The following is a 25,194-nucleotide window of genomic DNA, read 5'->3' on the forward strand; positions in this document are numbered from 1 at the left end:
AGCAACATCTGAGTAACAGGAGTAACATCCAAATGCAAGGTCATCGGCAATGACGTCAAACGTCCACGTATCAGACATTTCTTATCCTGAGAATTCTGGTTAGTGCTGTCAAATGATTAATCGCATCCAAAATAAAAGTTTCTTTGTTTACATAACGTGTGTGTGTACTGTGTATATTTATTATGTATTTATAAATACAAATACAGTATATATTTTGAAAATATTTACATGTATATATTTATATAATTTATATTATATCTAAATATATTTATTATACAGATACAACATATTTTCTTAAATATATACATGCATGTGTTTGTATTTATATATACACACATAACAAATATACATAGTACTCACATATTAGGTAAACAATAACGTTTATTTTGGATGTTATTAGTTTGACGGCACTAATATATATATATATATATATATATATATATATATATATATATATATATATATATATATATATATATATATATATATATATATATATATATATATATATTTATTTATTTATTTATATAAAGCCCCCCAAAAACACGTTCCACAGAAATTATATATAATTATTAATTTGCAGCGTTTTTGCAGCTCGGTTTCAATAAATGCTGTAGTAAGCAGACATTTTTAGCTAAAGCCACATTATTGATAATTTTTATTTTTGTTTCAATCAGTTCGATCAATGTCAGTGTGATTTTTTTCATTATTTACTACTAAGCTTGTGTGTTATATGGGATGGAAACAGAAAAGCACAGAGCAGTCGTACAAAATAATATCATCTTTTATTTCCAGCAATTCATAAGTACCTCTGTTAAATCCCCTTACCAGTGTCAGATTGAAGCGGCTGGGCCAGAAACTGATGGGGAAGAATCAAAGAACTCAGATAACCAGTTACCATTACTAGCTGTACACTCTTGGATAAACTGGTAAATTTGCTTTAGTCTTCCTTGAGAGGCTGGGATCTGACTCTCAAGGCCAATTTAACTCAAGGAAGGTTATGTTTTCTTGTAGGAAGTTACATACAGATTACAGATTAGAGGGAATATGTGACAAATTAGACAACCCATAAGTGAATATTAATTTCCTCTAAAACTTATGGAGCGCTCAGTGGCTTTGCTTTGGATGACTTTACCACCGATACATCTGCCCTGGAAGAACACAACAGACGGGATGATTTGAGTACACAAATCAACAGAATACACTATGAAAATCAACTCCATCAATTAAAAAAATCATATACAAGAAAAAAAAAAAGACAAATCAGAAAACCTATACTACCTACAGTATGTGTCGAGCCTTGCTTGTGATTTGTTAAGGCATATTACGCTCAATTCACCGAACCAGATCGAGTGTGAGGTTTTGCTGGATATTAGGCACCACACTTTGATATATTTGTTAAGAAGAAGAAGAAAAAAAAAGACTGATAAACGTACAGTAAACATCTCTACTGGTCCAATGCAAAGAAAACTGCAACAAACTGAAAAATAAAAATTTATAGAATAAATATATTATTTACAAAAAGCTTTGTCACATCTATAGAAATAAATAAACAAAGCCTCCCATCCCCTGAAGAAATATTCACAACTATAGAGATGGTACAATGGCAGCACAGGATAAGTTACACAGTAAGATTTGTGATGTTTGAACACGTAATTATGGTATAAACATGCTCTTCTTGCACAAGCGCGACCTCTTGTGGCAAACTCTGACATTACAGTACATCTTGTGCACAGTGATCTTTTGTGACATTAAACGTGCTTTCCGCAACAACACTAGAACTCGCCTTAACATACTTGCACAATTAAAGAAAACAGACATTTAAAGACAGAAAATAAAGTGGGTATGTTTAATATATCGTGAATTATATGAAATGTGCGCAAATTAAGCGATTTCTATGCAGCCCTTTAGCAATGGCAGGCTAACGTTAACACACCGTCCATATGGAGGTCACTTGTTTTATTACACCTTGCTAGTCATTAAAATATACATTATTTTACTGTAAACTACTGATTAGAGATTTTATGGCAGAGAACTGAGGTACGGATTAGCTGCTAGCATTCCTGTTAGCCTTTCAAGTGTTTCTGAGTGGCATTAAACACATAAAAACACTCAAAACAAAACCTCTCTCTTCTTCGGTATAAAATAAACTCTTTCAAGAAATTTAATCAAGCATGGCTTCAAACATATTCGGAGAGCCGGTACAACAGCACTTTTTTAGCTAGCATGCAGAGGTAAAGAGATATCTAAATAGCCCTTTTCATAAGCATTTTTTGCATAAATCTACAGAAATAATTATCGTATCGTTAAAAGGCTTTTGAGGCATAGCATTTCACATTTGCGGTCAACAAGCAGGCGCTTTTCCATTTAAACTAACTAGATTCACCAACTGACTCTTTGCTAGTTTTGTGTTAAAACAAAGACGTTACAAAATTGGTGTAGGAATTTTCTCAGCTTCGAAAAATCATGTTATAGTGTAGTTTTAGACTGCCTTTTACATATATTATGCAAAAATATAGCCTATCCATAAGGTAACTGAGCAATGAAATGGGCCTTTTCTCTTTTTAATTGACTGTGATAAGCGTTTTTGCCTCGAGTTTGCAGGCTCTGCATTTTTTTTAATCATATTACTGGGTAATTTAATTTCTTTAAAGGCAGATAAAGTGCTTTGCAATGTATACTTCCTTTCAACTCACATGATAATAATTTTCAATTAATTTTGAAGACTTTGTGAGCCCACTTGACTAAAAATCTTAGAAACTCCAGTTCATCCAGGGAGGCGGAGCTTAGCAAAGGGTCAGCTGGATATATACTCTATATAATAGAATATTAATTTAGATTTGGAAAGCCTTTAAAAGTACATTGTCAAATATGATTTCTGGTTTAATAAAAAGGGTCCTGAATGCCATTTTCTAACTCACAGCTGTTTTAAAATAACCACTTTGTTAACCATCCCTACAAATACATGAACTGTCCCAGTATTTTGAGTCCACAGAAGAGATTTTGGAGATTAACGGATGTGGACTTCACAATAACGGCCTGAGAAGCTTAAAACAATCTTACAGGCCTTCGACTGGGTGAAAGTCTTGTATACAGAATGGAAATGTACCTACGCAAATGAGGCAAAGTCTGATATATTATCCTTCAGGTGTTGAGCGTAAACAACCCATGAACCCTTTTCATTGCACAACTTGAGTATTTCAGGGATTTCACTGAAACGATAAAGCACTTCAGGTTACAATCTCTCTCTGTAACCATAAGCAGAGCTACTAAAGCAAATTTAGAGCATGAAAACGTAAAATTGCATGTTAAATAGGGCTGTTTTCTCTGCGTTTTATCATTAAAAGGTCCCCTTAGAGATTCAGTTCCACCATCAAATCACTATTTTGTAGCACTTGGTGATTTAGCATTCTATGTTCATTTGCCTCTCGTGAAATATTTCAAGTTTAGGTCGATGTCATCGTTACATGCAGCCAAAGCGACTGGCCATAAAATAGGGCCGAACATCCCCATTGAAAAATAATGAGGATCGTTGTTCTCCCAGTAGCTAAACAACAACGAAATGACATATCAATACTAAAGCAAAATTGTCATCAATAAAATCATGGTAGCCATTGTAGCCATAACAATATAGATATTATTTATCTATGTGGCATTATAAATAAAGACGATTATGTTGCTTGGACAGAGTCAAAGGAAGCAGTGTGGATCAATCACCCACATCTGTGTCCCGATCTCCAATTAGCCACAGGATGTGGAAACACAGAGCCAGGAAGCCTGTCCCCAGCAGGTCTCCCAGAGCAGTCAAGTAGGGAATGGAGAAGTTGTCAGGATCCATCCCTCGACACCACATCCAGTTTACCATCCAGTCTGCAAGGTACAACAGGATCACAACCTAGACCGAAAGACAAGAGAATGTGTCAACGGATGCAAAATAATGGAGTTATGGGTAATTCAACATATGAAAACTTTTTAATAAATAAATAAATAAATACATTTGTTTTGGGTCTGATATACACCATTTCAAAGTTTGGGGTTGGTAATTATTTATTTAATGTTTTTGCATTTATTTGTTAATATGTTCCTCATGCAAAGTATAATTATTTTCTTTTTGAAACATGACCCAGACATTTTTTTTCCACACACAATTGACTCAAACTTCCTTCATTTAGGTCAGAAACACTCTAATGCATTTGAACCATTTCCATGTAATGAGAAACAAGCTCAGGTTATACCTGAAGCAGAGCTGCGGCCAGATAAAATGCAATGAAGACAGATGTGATCGAGGTGTGTCCACCTTGCATAGAGTTGATAGTGTAGAGGAAGACCAGATGACCAGGAGCGACCAGGATGAAGAGCACTCTGGCAGAACGTCCGTTTACACCTGATGAGAGAGTAAATGTAGCGCGAGTCTGTGTAAGCACTGTTACAGGAGCATGACTGAAGTCATTAGCTATGCTTCCATCCAAAGTTACGAATTAAACTTATGTGCAAAATATGAATATTGCATTAAACTTTTGCAAATAAAGCAGCGTTTCCATCCATTTGAGTCGAAGAGAACAAAATATTGACTTCCTGATTGAAGAAAAATGTTATTTGCTGCCCCTTACGAAAGGAAAATATATTTACCAATATATTTCTTAAAATATATTGTGATATATTGTAATATATTATTTACCCTTTTTATTTTCTAATATTTTATATTTTTGAATACATTTAATAATATATTGATGATACATATATTATATAATATATTGCAAAATATACAAATGATTGCCGCTTTCAATATATTGCAATATATTGGAAAAAAATAAATATATATAAGAATATATGCTAATATATTACATGATATTTTCCAATATACTGCAATATATTTTTGTTTCATAAGGTACAGTGGGAGAAGACACTGTATATAATCATTTTTGTAAATAATAAATTCCAAGCATCAGAGTGCGCAGATGATTTGGAGCCTGCTGTTTGGGCAAACAGAAAACACTTTGACAAAACTAGCAATGGGATTATTCACGTCCTTATTGTTACGCCGGCTCTACTGCTGCAACTGATAAAAACTTCTTCATTCCACGTCTCCATCAAGCTCTCGCTGGATCTGTTCCTCTGCTATCAACGAGAGGAACGTCTATATTTCCGCAACAGTCAACAAAACTTTTAAGTTGTTAAAGAAAGGTGTACTCGTTCAAAACAGTTGCGTTCCTTCCATGGCTGTGCCGATTAAAGCGAAGTTTCTTCTGTGTTTGTGTCGCAAGTTCAGTGACACAGGTAGTGACGAATCTCTCCGGCCAATGGGTGATCAGCAGAGTTTACAAGTCACGTTTTGGTAATGGTACGGTTCACTTGGAACCTCAACCGAAGTGTACTACAAAAAGTACCAGGTATTGTACCCAGTGGAAAACCCCCCAAAAGTGAACCATACTGAACCGTACCATGCCGTACCATGCAGTGGAAAAGCGCTATTAGTTGAACGCATAAGATTTTATGCACATTTTTTGAATTTATGTGCATCTTGGTGTTTCCATCCAGGTTTTTTTTATGCAATACGCCAAAATGCGCAGATGGAACCACAGCTATTGAGACTCAATACAGGGAAATATGTAACTATAAATATTTACGTCTTTGCTAAAAATAGGGCTGCTGTTTGTTTACATCGCTCACCTGAGCCAAAGAACGTGCTCCAGGGAGTGGGACATTTCCGTGGTGCTGGGTTTGGCTCTGCTATGGGCAAGGCGTTCATGTGCAGGTAGGTGGAGATTCGACTGGCTTGAACCGCAACCAAATTGCCGCCCACACCTGCAGCAGGGCAAAACAAACAAAGTGTGCAATGATCTCAGGTGGCTAGTAAACACAACCAATGGAAACACTGAATCGTGACATACGAGGTAATAAGGAGTCTCACCATTGATGACAGGAGTGAAAACTGCCATTCCAGCAAAGTTGGGGTTAGATACGGTCTTATCCAGAATGAGGCCTCCAACACTGTTTCAAAAGAAGTCAAATCTAATTGTAATGACGCAAAGATACTGCATCTGTGGTGTCAGGTGAATGACTGACATACTGCTGTCAGCCGCACGCGAGTAATCCATCCATCATAAAGAGGAATGAGGAAATGGAGCATCTTTCTGTTAATCAGTGTTCTTCCTACCTGCTGATAGCCATGGCTATAATGACAGGCTCCCAGCCTGAGTACAGCACTTCCCGGGTGGAAGGTGTCCGCCGGGCGATAAGTACCCAGATGGGTGTCAGGGCGATGAAGAAGGCACAAACCATTGGGTTGGCATAATCGTTGAATTCTGTAATGAAAAAAAAAAAAAGATTTATTGACATTAATTTAATACATTTTCATTAGTTATAAATGATAAATATACACCTATATGTGGCTAAATACTTTAAATATATACAGTATATTATATATAATGTTATATATATTTATATATTAGAGCTGGGCAAGTATTAAAATTTTAAATCGTGATTAATCGCATTGTTATGCACAAAATTCAATAATGCATTCAAAAGGGCTGCCACAAGAATGCTCTACTAACAATAAATATGTTCTTGTGTTGTTTCATTGCAAAGCACAATCTAAATTAGAATATTTGCTGCCACTTGGTGTTGTCTCTTTATGGAGTCTAAAGGGAGAGACTGCAGATGCACCAAAGAAACTCACAAAGCAGGTGGTGTTCAAAAGCCCCAACAAGCTCCACTAAGCTTTAACATGACTCAACATGATGACTTTGGGAAATCTGACTGAATGTATTACTCATGAGAATCAAAAGTACACAAAAGCCCTGATAACCCTCAACAGAAGAAACGGTTAAGTGTTCCGTTTTAGATTAGAATATATTTTAAAATGTCATTTATTCCTGTGATGCAAAGCTGAATTTACAGCATCATTACTCCAGTCTTCAGTAGCTATGTTTCCATCACCATGCTTTTATGCGCATTTTGTAATATCGCATTAGAATCGAGTTTTACGCTCGCTTGCGATGGTTTTTGACTTTTGCGAAAAAGGGTTAATGTGAATAGTGGGAAATGGAAATGCATCCAAGTGCATCAAAAATCATGTGACTTTGCGCTATGGGACGATAAATCCTGACTAACCAGTGGACTGATCTTGTATCACAGCATCTGAAATGTTGTTATATGGTCATTCGGAGATGCCAGCAAAGTCTGTCAAAATATTTCTGTATAATTGCCTCCCAGCAACGACTGCGTTGTTCCCAAACAGCAGCATCCACCTCCAAAAGCAAAAATTTCGTCTGCTCGTTCTGAGATGCAAGTCATTTATTATTTAGGAAAATTATCATATTGAGTAGCTCCATGTACTTTTCTTAGTGATGTATAGTGACAGTTTATCAGGAAGTGATGATTTTGTTCTCTTTGATTCGTTGGATGGAAACGGGACTTGTTCACAAATGTTTTGTGCGATATTCCAATTTTGAGCATAAGTTAAATTATGCAACTTTGTATGGAAACGTAACAAGTTTTACGTGATCCTTCAGAAATCATTCTAATATGCTGATTTGCTGCTCAAGAAATATTATCAATACTGTTAGTTATGGAAACAGTCGCGCTGCTTGATATTTTTGTGGAAACTGAAAGATTTTTTCAGGATTCTTTGATGGCTAGAAAGCTATTTGAAATATAAAGTTTGTAATTGAAATGTCTTTACTGTCACTTCTGATCAAAGTAATGCATCTTTAATAAATTAGTATTCATTTAGTAAAAAAAAAAAACTTTCAAAGGTAGTGTCAATATAAATATAATGTACATGTGCACATATAAACATTTACATACTTGAGCTTATTCTTGGATTACACTTGCACTTTCTTCTGGAGTTTTGTTGAAAAAAGTAAGTAAAGCAAGGGTTGACATGTCATTTTCTCACTGACTATAGCAGTTACTCTGCAGAAGTTTTAAGATACAGAAAGTGGTAAAACATGGCTAATTAAAGAAGAAACTGACATTTGATCTCTTCAGTTAAGACATGCAAATATTTCATTTCTGGAGCTGCCAAGTTTTTTATTCCTCCACTGAACTTGACTCAAAAACAGAGGAAAGATAATTAAGTTTCTAGGCCATTCAGTTTCTAAAATGTGTGTGAAGCTACAAACTTAAGTGTGCCTGCTCATATATCTGCCTGCACTTGGATCACAAAATGCACTGACAGTAGATATTCAATAACGGCAATGTTCCCAAAGAGCTCAGCCAAAGAACTGAGGTGTCCACTCACCGAGCTCCTTATACAGGCCAGTACTGATGCCAGCCAACAGCGCCAGGGTGATCAGGTCACCGAGGCTGGCTGCGATGGGGGTGGCCACATTGTCTGGGTTGATGCCAACCTTCCTGGATGCAATGATAACCCCGATCATGATCAGACCTGGCCAGAAGAGAAGAGGAAAGATTTGTCAAGTTGGCGATGATATGGTGGAATTAACACAGGAGATTGTGTCAATCCCAAACAATGAGGACTACACATTCTTGGTTTTTGATACCTCCTGTTTGGAGAATATATTTCCACTCTAGTGCTGAAATGAGACAGCAGAGCTGCTTTGTCTTTCTAGGTTCAAAAGCAACCATTAGCTACTACTCACCTCAGCTGGTACGTTTCTTTTTAGGGTGACATAAAATTTCAAAACTCTACATGGATTATACGACAGATATTTTTTTTTTTAAGTAACACTACAATACAATACACAACGTAGAAACATTAATGTGATATATATATATATATATATATATTCACGGCAGTGCCATAGATGGTTCCCCAAAGAACTTTTCAGTTAACACTTCTAAAAAAAAAAATATTTTCTTATCATGAAACACATCTAAATAACCCTTATAGAACCTTCTGTGTAAGTAAAATGTTACATGGATGTTAACTGTACTTCATAAAACCATTGATGCCATTAAAAATCTATATTTTTAAGAGTCTAGATGTCATGACCCTCTCACCTAGCAGCAAAGAAGCGATGAATGCGGTGGCCACGCTGCTGGCACAGAGCAGGATGGCATGGTCCATCTTAAAATTTCCCTCTGGAATCCAGCCAAAAATGACTGCGGCGATGGAAGCCAGGAAGCCGACCACTGTGGCCTGAACCTGAAATCAGGAGAGGCACGATGAACTCGGACATCCTCCCACCCTCCTGAAGTTCAAAGTCTTCATGTCAAGTTTACTTTGTTCTCTTTCATCATTAGTGTACACATTCCATTATAGGGTTTAGGGGTCATTTCCAAGAAATGCATCACCCAATCATTACATAATTGTTTAGTCAAGCGTGCAATCTGGAGAAGTCAAACCTCATAGGACATGTGACCCGGCGCCAATGATTGGCGCACACATTGCGCACAAATCTGACAGATATTTAGGAATGACCACCCCGACTGTAAATAATTAAATCTGATCTGTTTCTTCTAAAACTGCTGACTCGTTCATTAATTTAACACGCTCTGCACAGGGAGTGTAGTTCACTACATAAGAAAAGATTGTGAAAAATATGCATTTAGACACAGCTTCAGTCATGTTGTGCTAACTAAAACGATTAAAAAAAAATTTCTGTAAATAAAGCTGAAATAAAATATAAATATTAGAAAAAATAAATGGAAATTTAAAATATTAGTTGAAATATTAAGTATTTTAATATTTTTTTTTAAAACTAATAAAAATGACAAAAATCACATAACAAAATGACTAAAATGTAAACTAAAATTAAAACGAAAACAGAAATCGGCACCAGAAGCCTCATGGGCAGCACCCATTTAGAATTTACTCAGATTTAAAAAAATGTAACTTCATATTTGTTTTGTAAACATCGGCTTATATATGCTTATTTACTTATTTCACAGTCAGATTTTCACAGCTTGTCTGAACAAAGCCTTGTGAATTGAAGAGTTGGCAATGTGCATTAGACAAACAGGATTGATATTTTTAGAAGGTCTCCAACCTGAATTAGTGCGAGGTTTCCCATGATCATTTTCCACATATCCTTGGCCGTATCCATTTGTCCAATATTAGCCTTGTGAGAGGGGGAAGAGAGAACACAGGAAGTCCATTTACAAATGCTCCCATTATAGTTTAACCGCTGCACACTTTCCTTTGAGTGAACAACACCGATCTCGCCTAAGAGTTTAGATGCATGCTTAGAGGAATCATACATAGCGTGAATGGTGTATGATGGGTTGCGTGCTAAAACAGAATACTTTGAGTATACAAAAGCCTAATATCATCATAGTTACACATTCCATGATCCTTTTAAATCTCAGTAGATAAAAAAATCTTTGTCCTACATTATTTCCCACTGGATATTCTGTTTCACTCTGAAATACACTTCAGGAGATATTTCATGTTGTCCACAAATCAGCTAGCAGTGCTAATAGGATCATCATTCATCTGTGATCTTTCCATGAAAATGACACAATGAAACACACATGGTAGGAAACATTCATTTTGCTGGTGCTCAGGCGCCTTCGGGCCAGCTTCCACTAGAACAAACAGTGGTCAGTTCACAAGACAAAAGAGGGCTTGATGAGCTGGACAGATGCATCTTATCCTCCTCCTCTCCATACGTATCTATCTCTACTTATCTTAGTACAGACACTAATGTCAAGGTGCTCCGGCCCATCAGAAGCTCACTGTATCATAGGATGAGGACTTTCCTGACCTGGGACAAAACTACCTGCCCCAGGAGGATAACAAACCACAAAATGTTTTCTGGATATTAACTCATTAAGGTCATCAATATGGTAGCATACTTATAAAGTTGACGTATATGCTAATAAGACAGTGGAATATGAGCAGTGCTATAGTGGAGGTTGCATCCCAAATTTATGCACAGTATAAATATTGCAGATATGGTACCGCATGCTATTAAAAAATTCGGAAATTATATAAAAAAAAATGGACAAGTCAAAATGTATATTTGAGCTGTAAATCTACATGATAGAGGTACACTTTGGCAGACACTTTCTAAATTGCAAATCTGGTACAGCAGCCCAACACACAAATGTGGAGGAACCAGTGCTCTTTCCTAAATGAGACAGGAAGTAGAATAGCCTGAGTACGTGGACAGAATGCATTTCACAGAGGCTGACAGCCCAGCAGTTTCTTTTAGACGCTCAGTGCACCTCACTGTAGCCTTTCATTATGTTTCAAAAGAGCTGTAGCACTTCTGAGCTTCCTGTGAACTTCACTGCTTAAAAAACTCAATTACTCACTGCATGGCAAAATAAACCAGATTTTTATTTTGGCACTGCTTGCCAGTATAAAAGTCACTGCCAATGCAAGGGTGCTGTCTGGCCTTTCTTTAGCTGCTGCTAAGGTGCTCTGGGTGTTGTTGTTGTATTTTATTTTATTTTTTTACTTATTTCTTTGCAGTTGCTTTGCTGTTCTTGATGGTCACTAGGTGGTTACTTCCTGGCCGAAAACAGCCCACCAATAATACATTTTCTTAACCTATTGGCAAATCCTAAATCAATCAATCAAATAAATGAACAAATAAATATTTAGCTTCAAGTAAATGTTTTTTTGTTTCAGGGAAGTTTGGGTATTTTTTTATTGGAAAACATTTTATTATTTTACTTATATATATATATATATATATATATATATATATATATATATATATATATATATATATATATATATATATATATATATATAATTTGTTTAATTCAAAGCAAGACAACAACAACTTTTTTGTAACAGGCAAAATAGATATATTTTTTGCATAAACGTCAATAATAAAAAGAAAACATTGCAGAAATAAATATAATTTTAAATTCTATTTTAATTTAACACAAATCTAAATATTAATAACAAATAAATATTTTGCTTTTAGTTTTTTTTTTATTTGAAGTGTAACCAATACTTGATTACGCAACTTATTTATATAAATATAAATGATAAAAAACATAGCATAAATATTTTGCTTTCAAATCAAAGTACCTTGGTTTGAAGGATTTTTTTTTACCAGAAAACACTGAAAATGTAAGTATTATTGCTCAACGGGAAAAAAAATGTGATCACTTCTACAAATAATATTTCCCAAACAAACGGCGTAATTTGAGGCAGGATGCATTCCTAGTGAAGTTTAATTCTCAGAGTTCAAGGTTTGTTCAGATCACTAACCCTAAGTGTTAGCATTAGTAATAAAACAGCCTACTGCGTGTCTACAAATAACTGTAGTCCATTTAGTGTTCACCAGAAGGAAAAACACCAATTCTTTCTTTTTTCCTGCAATCTAATTGCTGTTCTAACTCAAACTATAATAAGAGCAAATTAGCTACGCTTCTACAGTATATTACAAATATCCTTTGTAATAGGATATTGAAACAGGTTGAAGGATAAAGCAGGCAGGGGCCACGTTAGTGGGGCGGTTGTCGCCTATGTTTAAGTGAAGTAAATGTGTGTGTGTGTGTGTGTGTGTGTGTGTGTGTGCAATGGGCCTCCATGAGGGAAAAGGAAGACACTTTAGAGTCGGTGCCAAACTGCCTGCTGTTCGTTGAGGTGACCTCACTCCGGCGGTCAGAGCGATTCTTCCGCACTGCGTCCTTCCTCGTGTAGCGCTCACACACACAGCGTGAAGAGGAAACAACAGCTGGCTCAGCTACTTCCACTGCTCATGCAAGGTTAAAAAAAATATTCCCCAAACATTTTAAGACTGTCATTTTTAACTCACCCTCATGACATCATTTGTTCCACTGAACTCAGAATAATGTGATGGTCACTCTTTCCTAGCGAATTACAATAAATAGCATCAGAATATGAGTCTGTGAATTGAACCTGAAAACATGTTCACTCTAAATAATTACATTTACATTTAATATATTTTCTTTCTAGCATAGTGTTTTTTGCATAAACCTTACTCAGTTATAAATAAATATTAATATTATAAAATATGATTATATTAAATATCATATTATATTAACTATTATAATATTAGAAATATTTAGCATAAAAAATGAAGTATATATATATACATACATATATATTAATGCTGTAATCACAATTTTTTTAATCAAACATTTTTGTTTACATAATATATGTACGTGTACTGTGTATATTTATTATGTACTACAAAATATATATAAATTCACACACATGCATGGCATGTACATATTTAAGAAAAACAAGTTATATATAATATACATTATATTAATAGAAATATATACATGTAAATATTTTTGAAATATATACTGTATGTTTGTGTATTTATATATACATAATAATTATACACAGTACACATTAATCATCTGATTAATCATTTGACAGCACTACTTTGAAGTATACAGTTGAAGTATAAGTATGACTTGTTCACAAATTGGATATGAATAATTGGCTTTGCCAGAGGGAAAGAGGAAAAGTGACATTATTTTGATCTTTCCTCACAAAAAGCTTTATTATATGACTTCAGGAGACTTAATAAATCTCACTAGCTGTCTTTTTATGATACTTTTATGGAGCTTTAGCTTCTGTGATTTTTTGAGCGTGAACAATCTGCCTAAAATCTAAAAATTTTGCTTCACAGGAATAATAAAATAATAAAACTGGAATGATATGTATATACTATAAGTAAATAGCATTTTTTCATTTGGGGGTAAACTATTCCTTCAACAGGGTGTTGCTTACTGATAAGTGGGGGTCCGAGCAGTGATGATAAGCTTTACGCAAATCACTCGGTGGTGGTCACGCACACAACACTTCTACAAACGATAAACCGCACACTTCAGAAGCAGACATGGGAGGAACTTCTGGCAGCGGCTGGAGACACGTTGAGCTTAGTCTGGTATTTAGTCCACAAACTCAGATAAAAAGACGCATGGCAGAAAGCCAGAGCAAGTGCTTTGTGCTGTAGAAAGAAGATATACGTTTATGTGACTATTTACATTTTGACAAACAAGTTGTCAAGCGAGCACAGGGTTTATGGGATGTAATACTTAATAGGATCAAGAGCTAACACCCTCTGACTTAATATTACTGGAACACTGTAGAGAGAGAGCGCTTCGTCACCTTCCAGACATTGTGCAATGACACAAGACAAACAAGACTATCACTGCAGATTTAATGACCTAATATTTCAAAATGGCTAGAATCAGAAACAAACTTTTCAAACTTTTTTTAAACATCCAGTGTTACATCGAATAAAGGAAAAGCTTCTTTCTGGCAAAGAGAACATTTGAATACAATAAGCAGTAAACATCTATATAATAATAATAATAATAATAATAATAATAATTGAATACATATTTTTAATATTTTTAAAGTCTCTTATGCTCACCAAGGCTGCATTTATTCGATCACAATACTGTAATACAGTAATGTTGTGAAATATTATTGAATCTGAATATATTTAACAATGTAACTTATTCCTGTGATCAAAGCTACATTTTCAGGATCATTACTAGATCATTACTTCAGTGATGAAAACATAATTCATCAAAAAATATTCTCAGCTCTTTTCAAAATTGATAATAATAGCAATAATAAATGTTTTCTTGAGTAGCAAATCAGAATAATAAAATGCTTTCTGAAGGATTGTGTGACTGGAGTAATGATGCTAAAAATTCAGCTCTGAAAGTCAGCTTTGATTGTTACTAATAAACTGTTTAAATTAAATTAAATTAAATTATATATATATATATATATATATATATATATATATATATATATATATATATATATATATATATATATATATATATATATATATATATATATATTAAACTGTGGTACACGTTTTTAGGACATAAAGTTCAAACAACAGCATTTACTTAAAATTTTAAAATTTATCAATGTCTTTACTGTCACTTTTGGTCAATTTAATTCATTCAACAAACAAACAAAAAAAACCTATATATGCACACACACACACACACACACATAAAAAAAAAAAAACTAAATTTCATGGCCTGTCTGTGGCCATGTTGACAAAACAAAATTGAGAAAATATACACATTTAAATTATAAAGTGTTTCTCTTCCAGAAAAATTAGGCAAAAAAAAAAAAAAAAAAAAACTGTTGTGACATTATACAGTCTCTTAAGCTTTGTCCAATAAAATGCTCACTAGGAATATAACTTGCCACAGAGTAGCAAATCATAGCTATTTGAAAAAAGGACAAACCCTTTGAAAGCTACTTAAAAAAAACAGTGCAAGCCCTTTGATACGTCCCACATTCCTGTTACCACAGAAAATACATTGACACAGGACTGAAAATAAGTCAAACCATTTGATAGGCTGTTCAAAAGGGTCAAGTTCGAATGCCTCAAAAAGACCCACAATGAGACGAGCATCTACACCAATTATGAACAAGAAGAATAATTTTCAAAGGCAAGAAATGAAAAACAAAAAAAGGGTCTAATTCAGACTATGAAAGGAATTCATTCTGTTTTTGAAGTAACAGCGTTAGAAACCAACAGTGTTCTTAATCTGCTGATAATAAACAGCGGCTCGGAGAAACTGAGCACACTGTGTAGATTTACAGCACAAAGACGACCTCTAGTCACTTTCTGACACATTTCTGACTACTTGTGCATCACTGGATTCCACGTAAAAGGCAGACAAACTTTCCCTGAGTGTGGGTTTGCACCTAATTTAAAGCGTTTAACAAGAAAATGTAATTAGGAACTGTTTAAAGGCACAGTTCACCAAAAAACAATCATGTTCACATTATTGACTTACTCTCATGTTGCTCCTACACCACATTATTTTCTAAAAACAAGAATAAAGGGTCAAAATGACATGAAAAGGAGCAAATGATGACAAAATTAAACTTTGGGATGACTAATTATAGTTACTTTAAATCATCGCTCACAAAAATAATGAAAAACAATGTTATCTGACAGCATTGCTTCCAGATTTAACCAACTAACGTGGGCTGCTTAAGGATGTGTTATGATTAAATCTGTAATCATGTGGTGGGAGAGCAGAGAACCACAGCCCAGAAGAATGTCTGGCTTTGCCACAAACCTGGCACATCCACGTCTAGCCGAGACACACGGAGTGAGGGGAAGTGCACGGTCATGTGCTTAACAGGATTAAAATGATGTTAATTTGACCATAGTGTCCTACATGATGTCCTATTAAGCTCTCAGAGAACAGGGCAGATGGCCCAAGTTATTACCCTACTTTTAACATACTGCAGCGAAGGACAATGAAGCATTGTGAAAATGTTTAATTTTTTCACATTTACTGAGTACAGAGATACAGTTAAAAACTAATGAAAACATGCAAACAAACTTACTTTTAACATATTCTAAATATGTACTGTTCAAAAGATGTGTTATGATTTTTTACAATGATTTTTAAAGTCTCTTCTGCTCACCAAGGCTGCATTTATCAAATATGCAGTAAAAACAGTAATGTTTGTGATATATTATTTCAAGTTATTTCAAATAACTTTTCTACTTAATAAATGTAATTTACTTCTGTGACGCAAAGCTGAATTTTCGGCATCATTACTCCAGTCTTTAATGTCACATGATCCTTTTTTTGTGGAAAGGCTGAGATGTTTTTTTTCCAGGATTTTTTGATGATTAGAAAGTTTAGCATTTAATACTTTTTTTTAATGATAAGTGTCTTCGCTGTCAGCTTTAGAACAGTAGTATAACGGAGGTCATTGCCAGGGCATTGCTGGAGTGTTTATCCGGGCACGTTTAAAGAGAAAGGCTAAAAATTGTATGTCTTTTGAATTAAAAGTAATAGCACACATCTCATGATGGCCCACAGATGGCTCATTATTGAAATACTCTAACCCCTGGTTTACCAATATTTTCCTTCAAAAGGGAATATTACAGCATTCATTCTGACAACAGGAATGATTCTTCATATTTCAAGCTGAAGTAACATAAAACTCAAACACACCTCTGAAAGTAAAGCGTTAGTAAATATTAAGTCACCATACAGACTAAAGAAAGAATACAATGCAACCGAAATTGCATCATGAAATTCATATACTGATTCAGACTGATTTAAACATCTCAGTGATACGAGTCAATAAATATGCTTGCGTATGTGATTTTTTTAAAGACTGGATTTTATTTAAAGGTCCCATGTTTTTATCTGCATCTTGTGCTGACCTCAAGAATACACAAGCTCAAAATCGAACTGAATCATTCCCATTGGAAAGCTCATGTGGTGAATTTTATACTAAAGGACTTACCGCGGTAGACAGTCTGGACGCGAGGGTCATCTCCAAGTTCCCCTTCAGGCCCAGGAGAGCAGGCACCAGGATAAAGACTTCTGTCACCTTTGTGAATACCGTCCAATGCTATTGAGAAAGAGACACTTTTTACTTCGAACGTTCACTGAACATTAAAGCCCAACAACAGCCAGAGATCTTCTGCAAACTACGATGGTATTATAGCTGTGAAAATTGATTTTCTAGTTTTTTTAATTAGATCTGTAATGAAAGGTTATTTTAATGAGATCTGTTTGCTACTCTATTTTAAGAGATTTTTTTGTGATAAAGTTGATACAGAAATCTCTTTTTATTATATCTCCTGAGCTATAAAGAAGCAATACTTAAACCTTCCTCTGAGGATCACTGCATGTACGATTAGACCCTAAGAAACAAAACCTCTCCATTTCTAACAAATATAATTAGTTTTCAATGGGTTTATCATCTTATCATCCAAAGTTAAATCCAGGCCTACTGATGCCCTCGTTCATTTGAACCTTTTCCAAGCATCTGACTTGAGACGTATGAAGTTGATGACTCCGGTAACTGGCAGGCTGTTTTTTTCCATTAGGCTGCAGTGCCTTAGATGCAATGCAGCAGCAGCAGGCAGTATAGATCAATACATAGAAGGAGTGCTTATCTTTAGACTCATTCCCACTGGTGCACAGCAATTACAGCCCTGACACTGACTAGTTAAATCAATTCTAACATCTTTTCAGCAGACGGAGAGAGCGAGAAAGCGTGGCGTGCACTGCTAACGTAACATTGAAGAAAAAGCGAATGGTAAACATAACACAACAACTCAAAATCTTCTACAAATAGCAGCAAAAAGCACTAGTTAAGGAGTTTGAACAGCTCAGCTTCCAGTGGGTGGGTTTTAATGGCCGTTTCTTTTTTCTTAAGTCTTTGGCAGTGCAGGGGCCACTTTTAAAAAAGGACGAACATCAATTGAGAGCTGGCACCCAGCCACTTGGTCTTCGGTTCCCTGTGACTGATCCTCCTCTACTCTGTCGATCTCCCTCCCCCAGTATGGTGTTGTCTTCAGGGAACAGCGCAGTCCTGGCCAATGCCTCCATGTGCCTCCAAGGGTTCTGCGAACTTGACGCACAGCAGTGCAGGCATGCAACCGAAGGAGGGGCTCGGATTGCAGGATTGTGTAATGTTGGCTGGCAACGCTCCCCGGTTACAGCACCTTGGTCTCCAAGGCTCAGTGTGTAAGGTCACAGAGGAATTCTGAAGACGTTCTACCAACCTGGGTTGTGTTTAACACCACTTGTGAATCACCAGCAGTGGTCTATGTGCATGCTACAATTTTCAAGACAGATTATCAAAAAAATAATTTACTCAACCTCAAGTTGTTCCAAACCTATGCTATTTAAAATAAGGTTTCTAAAGGGGATTTTCAGAGTGATAACATAAAAGAACCATTTTGGGTTTCCCAATGAGTAATGCAAAATATTAATAAATACCTGAATACCTATATATGTGCAATGTGGGATGAACAACACAGAGGGATTGTAAAAGTCAATACGGAAAGGATGTGAACACACCCTAAACCCGGGGAGCCAAGTTGGAACAGTAGACCTCTAGGGAACCGGACAGGGCATCCCTGCCCTAAATCCTTAGTTATATTGACACTAGCCTTAGTAGCGTGGCTAGGCTACGTATTCATTTAAAATCTACATGTTAACTTTTTAAGAAACTTCAATGATTTATAGCAGTTTAGCAAACAAAACAAGTCATTTGTTTGATCCTTCAGACACTTGCACAATTTCGGCACTTGTTCCCGTCCCCACAGGACATTTGGCACAAAACACAAAATCAGTCAGCTGCACTTTTGAATCATAGAAGCCAATGATATGATCAACCATTAAAGTGAAATACACTGAAATTCACTATAAGATCTCAGCTGATGGAAGGTTAGGACAGGGCAGGTTATGCTTGTCTGTCTGCATCGAATCCTGTCAAAATCAGACGATGGTGGATGTGGTAAACCTTTACTGGCTTCCTGTCAGGCTTTAATGTTTAGTCTGTTGTCCTTGTGGTAAAAATAGTTTCATACATTCAGACTTTAGCACAAACAGGTCTTACTAGAGGTTTTCTAGGACAATACATTTCACATCAGATGGTTAAAAGGCAAAATCACCAAGTCGGCGGAAAAACAAGTTTCCATGCTGGTTAAGACTACAAAGGATGTGGAGCCCTGGACTGTATAATGTAGTGCAGTAAAACCTCATGGCTTCTACAATGCTGTACGTGAATAACAACTAGTGAATTCTCTTTCACAATTGGTTATAAAATAACCCTACGCCAATCCACAGGTCAACACCCTTTCCTTAAAAAACAAGAAGTAATAAACTCTTTGGCTTTTTAAATATGTGATTTCTAAATTTCACAGAGGAAACTGAGGAAGTGAGGTATATTACATGGAACAACCCGCTTCTTCAGAGAATCTGCACCCACAGTTTTTTGGGGTTTTTTTGAAAACGCCAAGCGGTTAACTATTTTTGCATCTACCAGGGTACATCAGGAAGTCATGTTTTATCTCTAGAGTTATGCATTTTCTGAAGGTAGTAAAGATTACCCACTAACACTCCTAAAAATAAAGGTTATTCACTGGCATCTATAGATCCATAAAAAACCTTTACAAGTTCTTTAAAAAGTGGAAAATGGTTCTTAATAGTTAAAAAGGTTCTTTATACTGGAAAAGGTTCATTTCAATCATTCAAATATTCCTCAATAATAAAAAATGGTTCTTTTAAAGGGGTCATATGATGTGATATCAATTTTTTTCCATTCTCTTTGGAGTGTTACAAGCTCTTGGTGCATAAAGAAGATCTGTAAAGTTACAAAGACTAAAGTCTCAAATCCAAAGATATATTCTTTATAAAAGTTAAGAGTTAACCACGCCCTTCTAAAACACCTCGTTCTAGCACGCCCCCACATGTCTACATCACAATGTGGGAAGATTTGCATAACACCACCCAAATGTTCATGCAAAGAAAGAAGGTGTTACTTTTATTCTCGCCGCCGCCAGGTCGCTGTGTGTTTCGTTGTGAAAGTGTAACTGCTTTGGCGTTCCAAAAGAGGACACAACTAGAAATCAGTGGTTAAGTTGTATTTACAACTCTGTTCCAGAACAGTTCAACCCAAATATTCTGATGTGTGCGGCGCATTTTGAGAGGCACTGTTTCCTGATCCTGGGAGAGTAGACTACAATGTCTGTGTCTGATTCTATACTTGGGGCAGTTCCAACTTTGCAAGTCTGTAAGTTTGTTTTCATATGTAAAGAATCTGCCACTGATGATTCAGACAAGAGTTTTGAGCAGTGTAGAGCAGCACTTGTTTTTTGTCGTTTCTCTGATCACAAATGTAGACATGGTTTTACATTTATGTGTTGTGAGATACGCAACACAACGTGTAAAAAGACAGTATAAGTCATTATAATATGTAATTATGTCCCCACTGGATGCTACAAATACCTTGTATCTATCTATCTATCTATCTATCTATCTATCTATCTATCTATCTATCTATCTATCTATCTATCTATCTATCTATCTATCTATCTATCTATCAATTGCATCACAAACATGCAAACCTATGAATGAGTTGCTAAAGGCTTTTAACATTTATAAAGTTTATGGTTTAATAACGTGCTTCTTTAAACAGAAATTATATTCTTTATTGGATTATATGGTTCTATAAAGAACCTTTAACATCTATGAAACCTTTGCATTACACGCACAAAAAAAACAATACAAAAAAAAAAATTCATTTAAATTATACATTTTTTTATTTACACTTAGAAAGATGGTTCACTGAAAAGTTATTTTTGGGAGATCGAAATATGACAAACTGAAAAAAAAAAAACTTTTGGAGCCTTTATTTTTAATAGCGAACTTAAGTCCCTTTGGATAAAAAATAGCTGTAATCCAGAAATTGGAATATAAAATGTTCACATATATTCAAATATTATAATCTTTTTATTGATTGAATTGATTGACTGAACTCTGTAATCCAATATTAAACACCAAGAAATTGGGTTTTACTCACCTGAACAATGTCCAGAACCATGCCAGCTGCAACTGTCCCAAACCCTGCCAGCAGGAAAGGGAACAACACCTGGAGTCCAATAGAAAAGGACGTTTCCTTTAGTGGAGCCGGTGGCACCGGGCTTTGGTCCATACTAGTGTTATCACTCTCGTTGCTTTGGCTGCTGTTCTCCAGGAGAGCGTCCTCTTCCCTCTGGCCCTTTGCGTTGGCCCGACAGTCAAGAACCACCATGTCTGGCCGCTCGTTCTCCTGATCACTGCGGTCCGGTATGGAGGTCACCTCTGTGAGTTCATACTCTCCGGGGGACTGGGGTAACTCCTCTGGGTTGTCAGGTAGTATAACTGGATGGACCGACCCGTTGGAGTGGTGGAAAGCTGGCAGCACCCCTTCCTTCTTCATCTCTATCCTTTCCATCCCGGCGGACATGTCGGATAGTTTTTCTTGATCTTTCGACCAGAGTACCATGCGGAGACCTTAGGATGTAAAGTGTTAATTAAGAAGAAATTAAGAAGCTTGAGGCTCTTACTTGACTTTAGATCAGCCGTTCACCTGATCTCTGGAGATAGTTTATCCCATTAAAGACGGACGGCTGGTGCTGATGAATGAGTCTAAAGGTGGAGGAAGAGAGGCAGGTGTGTTCCCCGTCTCCAGGCTTGTGTAAGATCCTGCCTGAACTTGGGTAGCATGCAAATTACGTTCCCCATTCAAAGCAAATGTTCCTTTAAGACATAACAACAGAAAGCCACATGTTAGTCTGTGTGCAAAAATAAATAAATATCCAAGTTAAATATTCTTCACAAAGCCGATGTCCCACAATTGCAAAATGTCACAAAACTAAAAAAAAAAAAAAAATGGGTTTGAGTGTTGTAATGAACATCCACTGCTAGAGTCTTATGGAGGCACTTGGCTAAAAGTTTCTAACCAGCTCTGAGCAGTTTGAGGGCTGGAGAAGTCTCACTTTACACCACGTGGTAAATTGGTTTTTGAAATGTATTTAAAGGTCTCTGGAGCCAGGGTAATGTTACAACTCACTGAGTCTGATAAGGTCGATCTGTCAGCTGCCAACGGGAACTACATCTATTATAAGTTCCTAAATTATTTTAGCTTTTAAAAAGTATAGTTTTGTTCAGAAGTCATTATACACTTTGAGATAGACACAGCACGTCAACCTACCAAATTGAAAACTTAAGTTTAATTGCTGCTTTAATTTAATTAAATGAGCCATAAGCTATTTTTTATGTAACAACTTAAGATGGTAATCAAGTTAAAATTTTGAAAAACTATAAACCTGTCTAGAAATGACTGAACTATTATACTCATGGAAATTAGTGCGTAGTTTAACACACTGAAAAATTACTTAAACATAGGGCGATTCTTCAGAGAAACAAGCACCCAGAAAAGTCTCTTCGGCACGGCAGAAGGAAGAGAGGATACGAGCCAACAACAATTTGCTCATTACCTCCACACTTAAACAAAATCCCTGTTTAGTAGTCCGATCAAATCCAGCGCAGCATGGGACGACGTAAATTAACACGGCTCGGTGCCGCTTCGCTCTGCTTCTCGCTCCCATATCCCTCAGTAAAGAAAATTTATTCTGTTCATTTAAGACTTCAGAACTCAAACTGGAACAAAGTGGTGAAAATAGCCTACATTTAGGGACAAACAGTACAACTTGTGTAATATTATCTGGCTCTTTTAAAACCCAGAACTCTGTGATGCACCTGAGTCCATGACTGCTACACAGATGTAGAAAGTCCTTTAAAACTAATTCAGAATATAGCATCAGTGGTCTGAGGTTTACCGTTTTTTTTTAAGACAAACTAATGAAAATTCTGGAACTGTCAAAGATTCTCTCGCAACTGTTTTAGACTCAGATTGGAACTTTTATATTTAGAATTTTAATGGTTTTAAAAAAGAGAGTTTTAAATAGTTTAAAGACTCAGTGTATATTAGACCATTACAAACCAAGTGTCGTTTACGGCTATACAAGCTAATGCAGTGTTCGAATATATTGCCAGTGAAGCAAAATAAATAGCCTAACAAATTACAGTTAAACTGATTTATTTGTCATAACAGTTAACAATGTGGTATTAAAAGACCCAGGTAAATTAGTCGCATCTTGCGCCTACCTTGAAAAGAAGACACTAAATGCTCAATGCAGACCTGCGGTCATTCTCCCGTCAATCAGGCGGATCTCGAGCCCTTATCTATGGTTATGGAGCTGGACTGAGATTAATCAGTAACCTCTCGTCTGAGGCTGTCAACTCTGATCCGTTACATTGTTCCATTTGACACACGCTCGATCCTGCGCATCTATATGACCGGAGGAAATCACTAGGCGGGCAACGCTGACGAATTACGAATCCTACTATGGAAAATCCTTAGCTTATGAATATCTAAATAGATTGCACAGGCGTTGCTTGGTAACCGTTCTGGAGCGTCCAGTCACGCAACATAATTAATATTCATGAACCCAAAGCCTTCGCTCGAACTGACGAGCACACGCTTGAGCACAGTCTTATTTTCAGCCAATCAGAAAGCCGAGCGTCACCGCATATAATTAACAAGCCTTCGCTTTAGTAGGTCGAGCCGAGATCGCGGGATTCGTGTGTGTTAATAATACGAGTTCATTTACAAGCATCAGGAAGCGGTTGATTTTAATTTAACAACACCCTGGATAATCATTTAAACTAAATAATGTTTGTCTTCCTGAAAATGTTTCCGACGGCTGTAATACATTCACTGCACCCAGTACACCCATAGAAAATGAATCAATATGAATTATTCTTCACACTAGAGGAAACTATTAAGGTAACTACTATTCAATTGCAATAAAAATATTTGGTTTAATGTAGCAGCAATCTCTGGAAATGTTTTATTTTATATTTTATCCATTATTGTTTTTTCTATTAATTTAAAGGATCTATTTACATATGTACACATATAGGCCTATATATGTTTACGTATATATGTGTGTGGTTCGTTTTCCTTTTTTTTTTTTTTTTTTGCTTTTAGAAAATAAACTCCTAAATGAATGTTTATGGATTTTTATTTCCTAATAGAATATGGTGTTATTTACAGTTAATATTATATAGTTATGCAGGCTATATAGTTGAGTGTATGTGGACCTGGTAAACTATACAGTTTCTACAGTATAAAAAGCATATATGGAGTGTCCCGATAAAACTTGGAAACCCAGCATGTGTGTGTGCAGTGCTATGGTAAAATATGCTTTAGCATGCTGAAACCATAACACTGACTTGACAAACCTTGAAAAGAACATAAAAAATATATATATAATATGATCTAATAAGAACCATTATATGAATTGAAAACCCCATACAGCCATACAATTATAATAGAAGAACTCCAAAGAACTCCTGGAAAACCGTAATGATTTAAATGCGCATTTAACAAAACTTAAAACGTTATTGATTTATTTATTTATTTATTAACAGTAGAATGCCTGCATTAAGAAAACAAAATTAAAACCTTTTTTTTTTAATTCGGTATAAGCCTTAGTACTGAGAAGTCACAAGGCATGGCTTTATACTGAGAGTTATTGGGATGATGGGAAGCTGATCTCAGCTGGCCAACCGGGACACCACAGCATGCTTTCGCCCCAAGGCATCAACACGATCCACAAACTGACCCCTAACAAGATCCCCTGGTGCTCTGTGCTCAGGACTGCTTCTCAGGGGACTTGAGAGAGAGAGAGAAAAAAAGGAGAAGTTGCTTTGAGAGTCATTATTCTGCTTGCCAACAAGAATGTCTAAGAATAAGAGGACTAAGAATGTTTATCGTAAATTCCAAAGTAGCTGTTTCTGAAAACCTAAACTCGTAAAGCTTCTAGCCTTGGGCAAGATCTAAGAAATCAGTTTACAAGAAATCAAAACTGAGTCCTTTGTGGTTTTTAATTGGAAGTTCTTGTCTCCCTCTAAAGGACAAAC

At 35.9% G+C, this 25,194-nt stretch overlaps 1 protein-coding gene across 1 annotated transcript; it reads right to left on the bottom strand.

Annotated features, from left to right (window-relative positions):
• Positions 1-766: 766 nt before the first annotated feature.
• On the bottom strand, positions 767-23,604 carry LOC113110846 (solute carrier family 41 member 1-like). The gene is made up of 12 exons (XM_026275074.1): positions 23,374-23,604; positions 21,794-21,963; positions 21,245-21,717; positions 17,171-17,278; positions 9,957-10,028; positions 8,968-9,112; positions 8,246-8,392; positions 6,158-6,305; positions 5,912-5,991; positions 5,671-5,805; positions 4,236-4,384; positions 767-3,895 (listed from the first exon to the last, which is right to left on the bottom strand). The coding sequence occupies exons 3-12, from the start codon at positions 21,707-21,709 to the stop codon at positions 3,710-3,712; spliced, it is 1,635 nt and encodes a 544-aa protein (XP_026130859.1). The 5' UTR covers positions 21,710-21,717; positions 21,794-21,963; positions 23,374-23,604; the 3' UTR covers positions 767-3,709.
• Positions 23,605-25,194: the final 1,590 nt, after the last annotated feature.

Source organism: Carassius auratus, chromosome 11, assembly GCF_003368295.1.
Source record: "Carassius auratus strain Wakin chromosome 11, ASM336829v1, whole genome shotgun sequence".
Taxonomy (NCBI): Eukaryota; Metazoa; Chordata; class Actinopteri; order Cypriniformes; family Cyprinidae; genus Carassius; species Carassius auratus.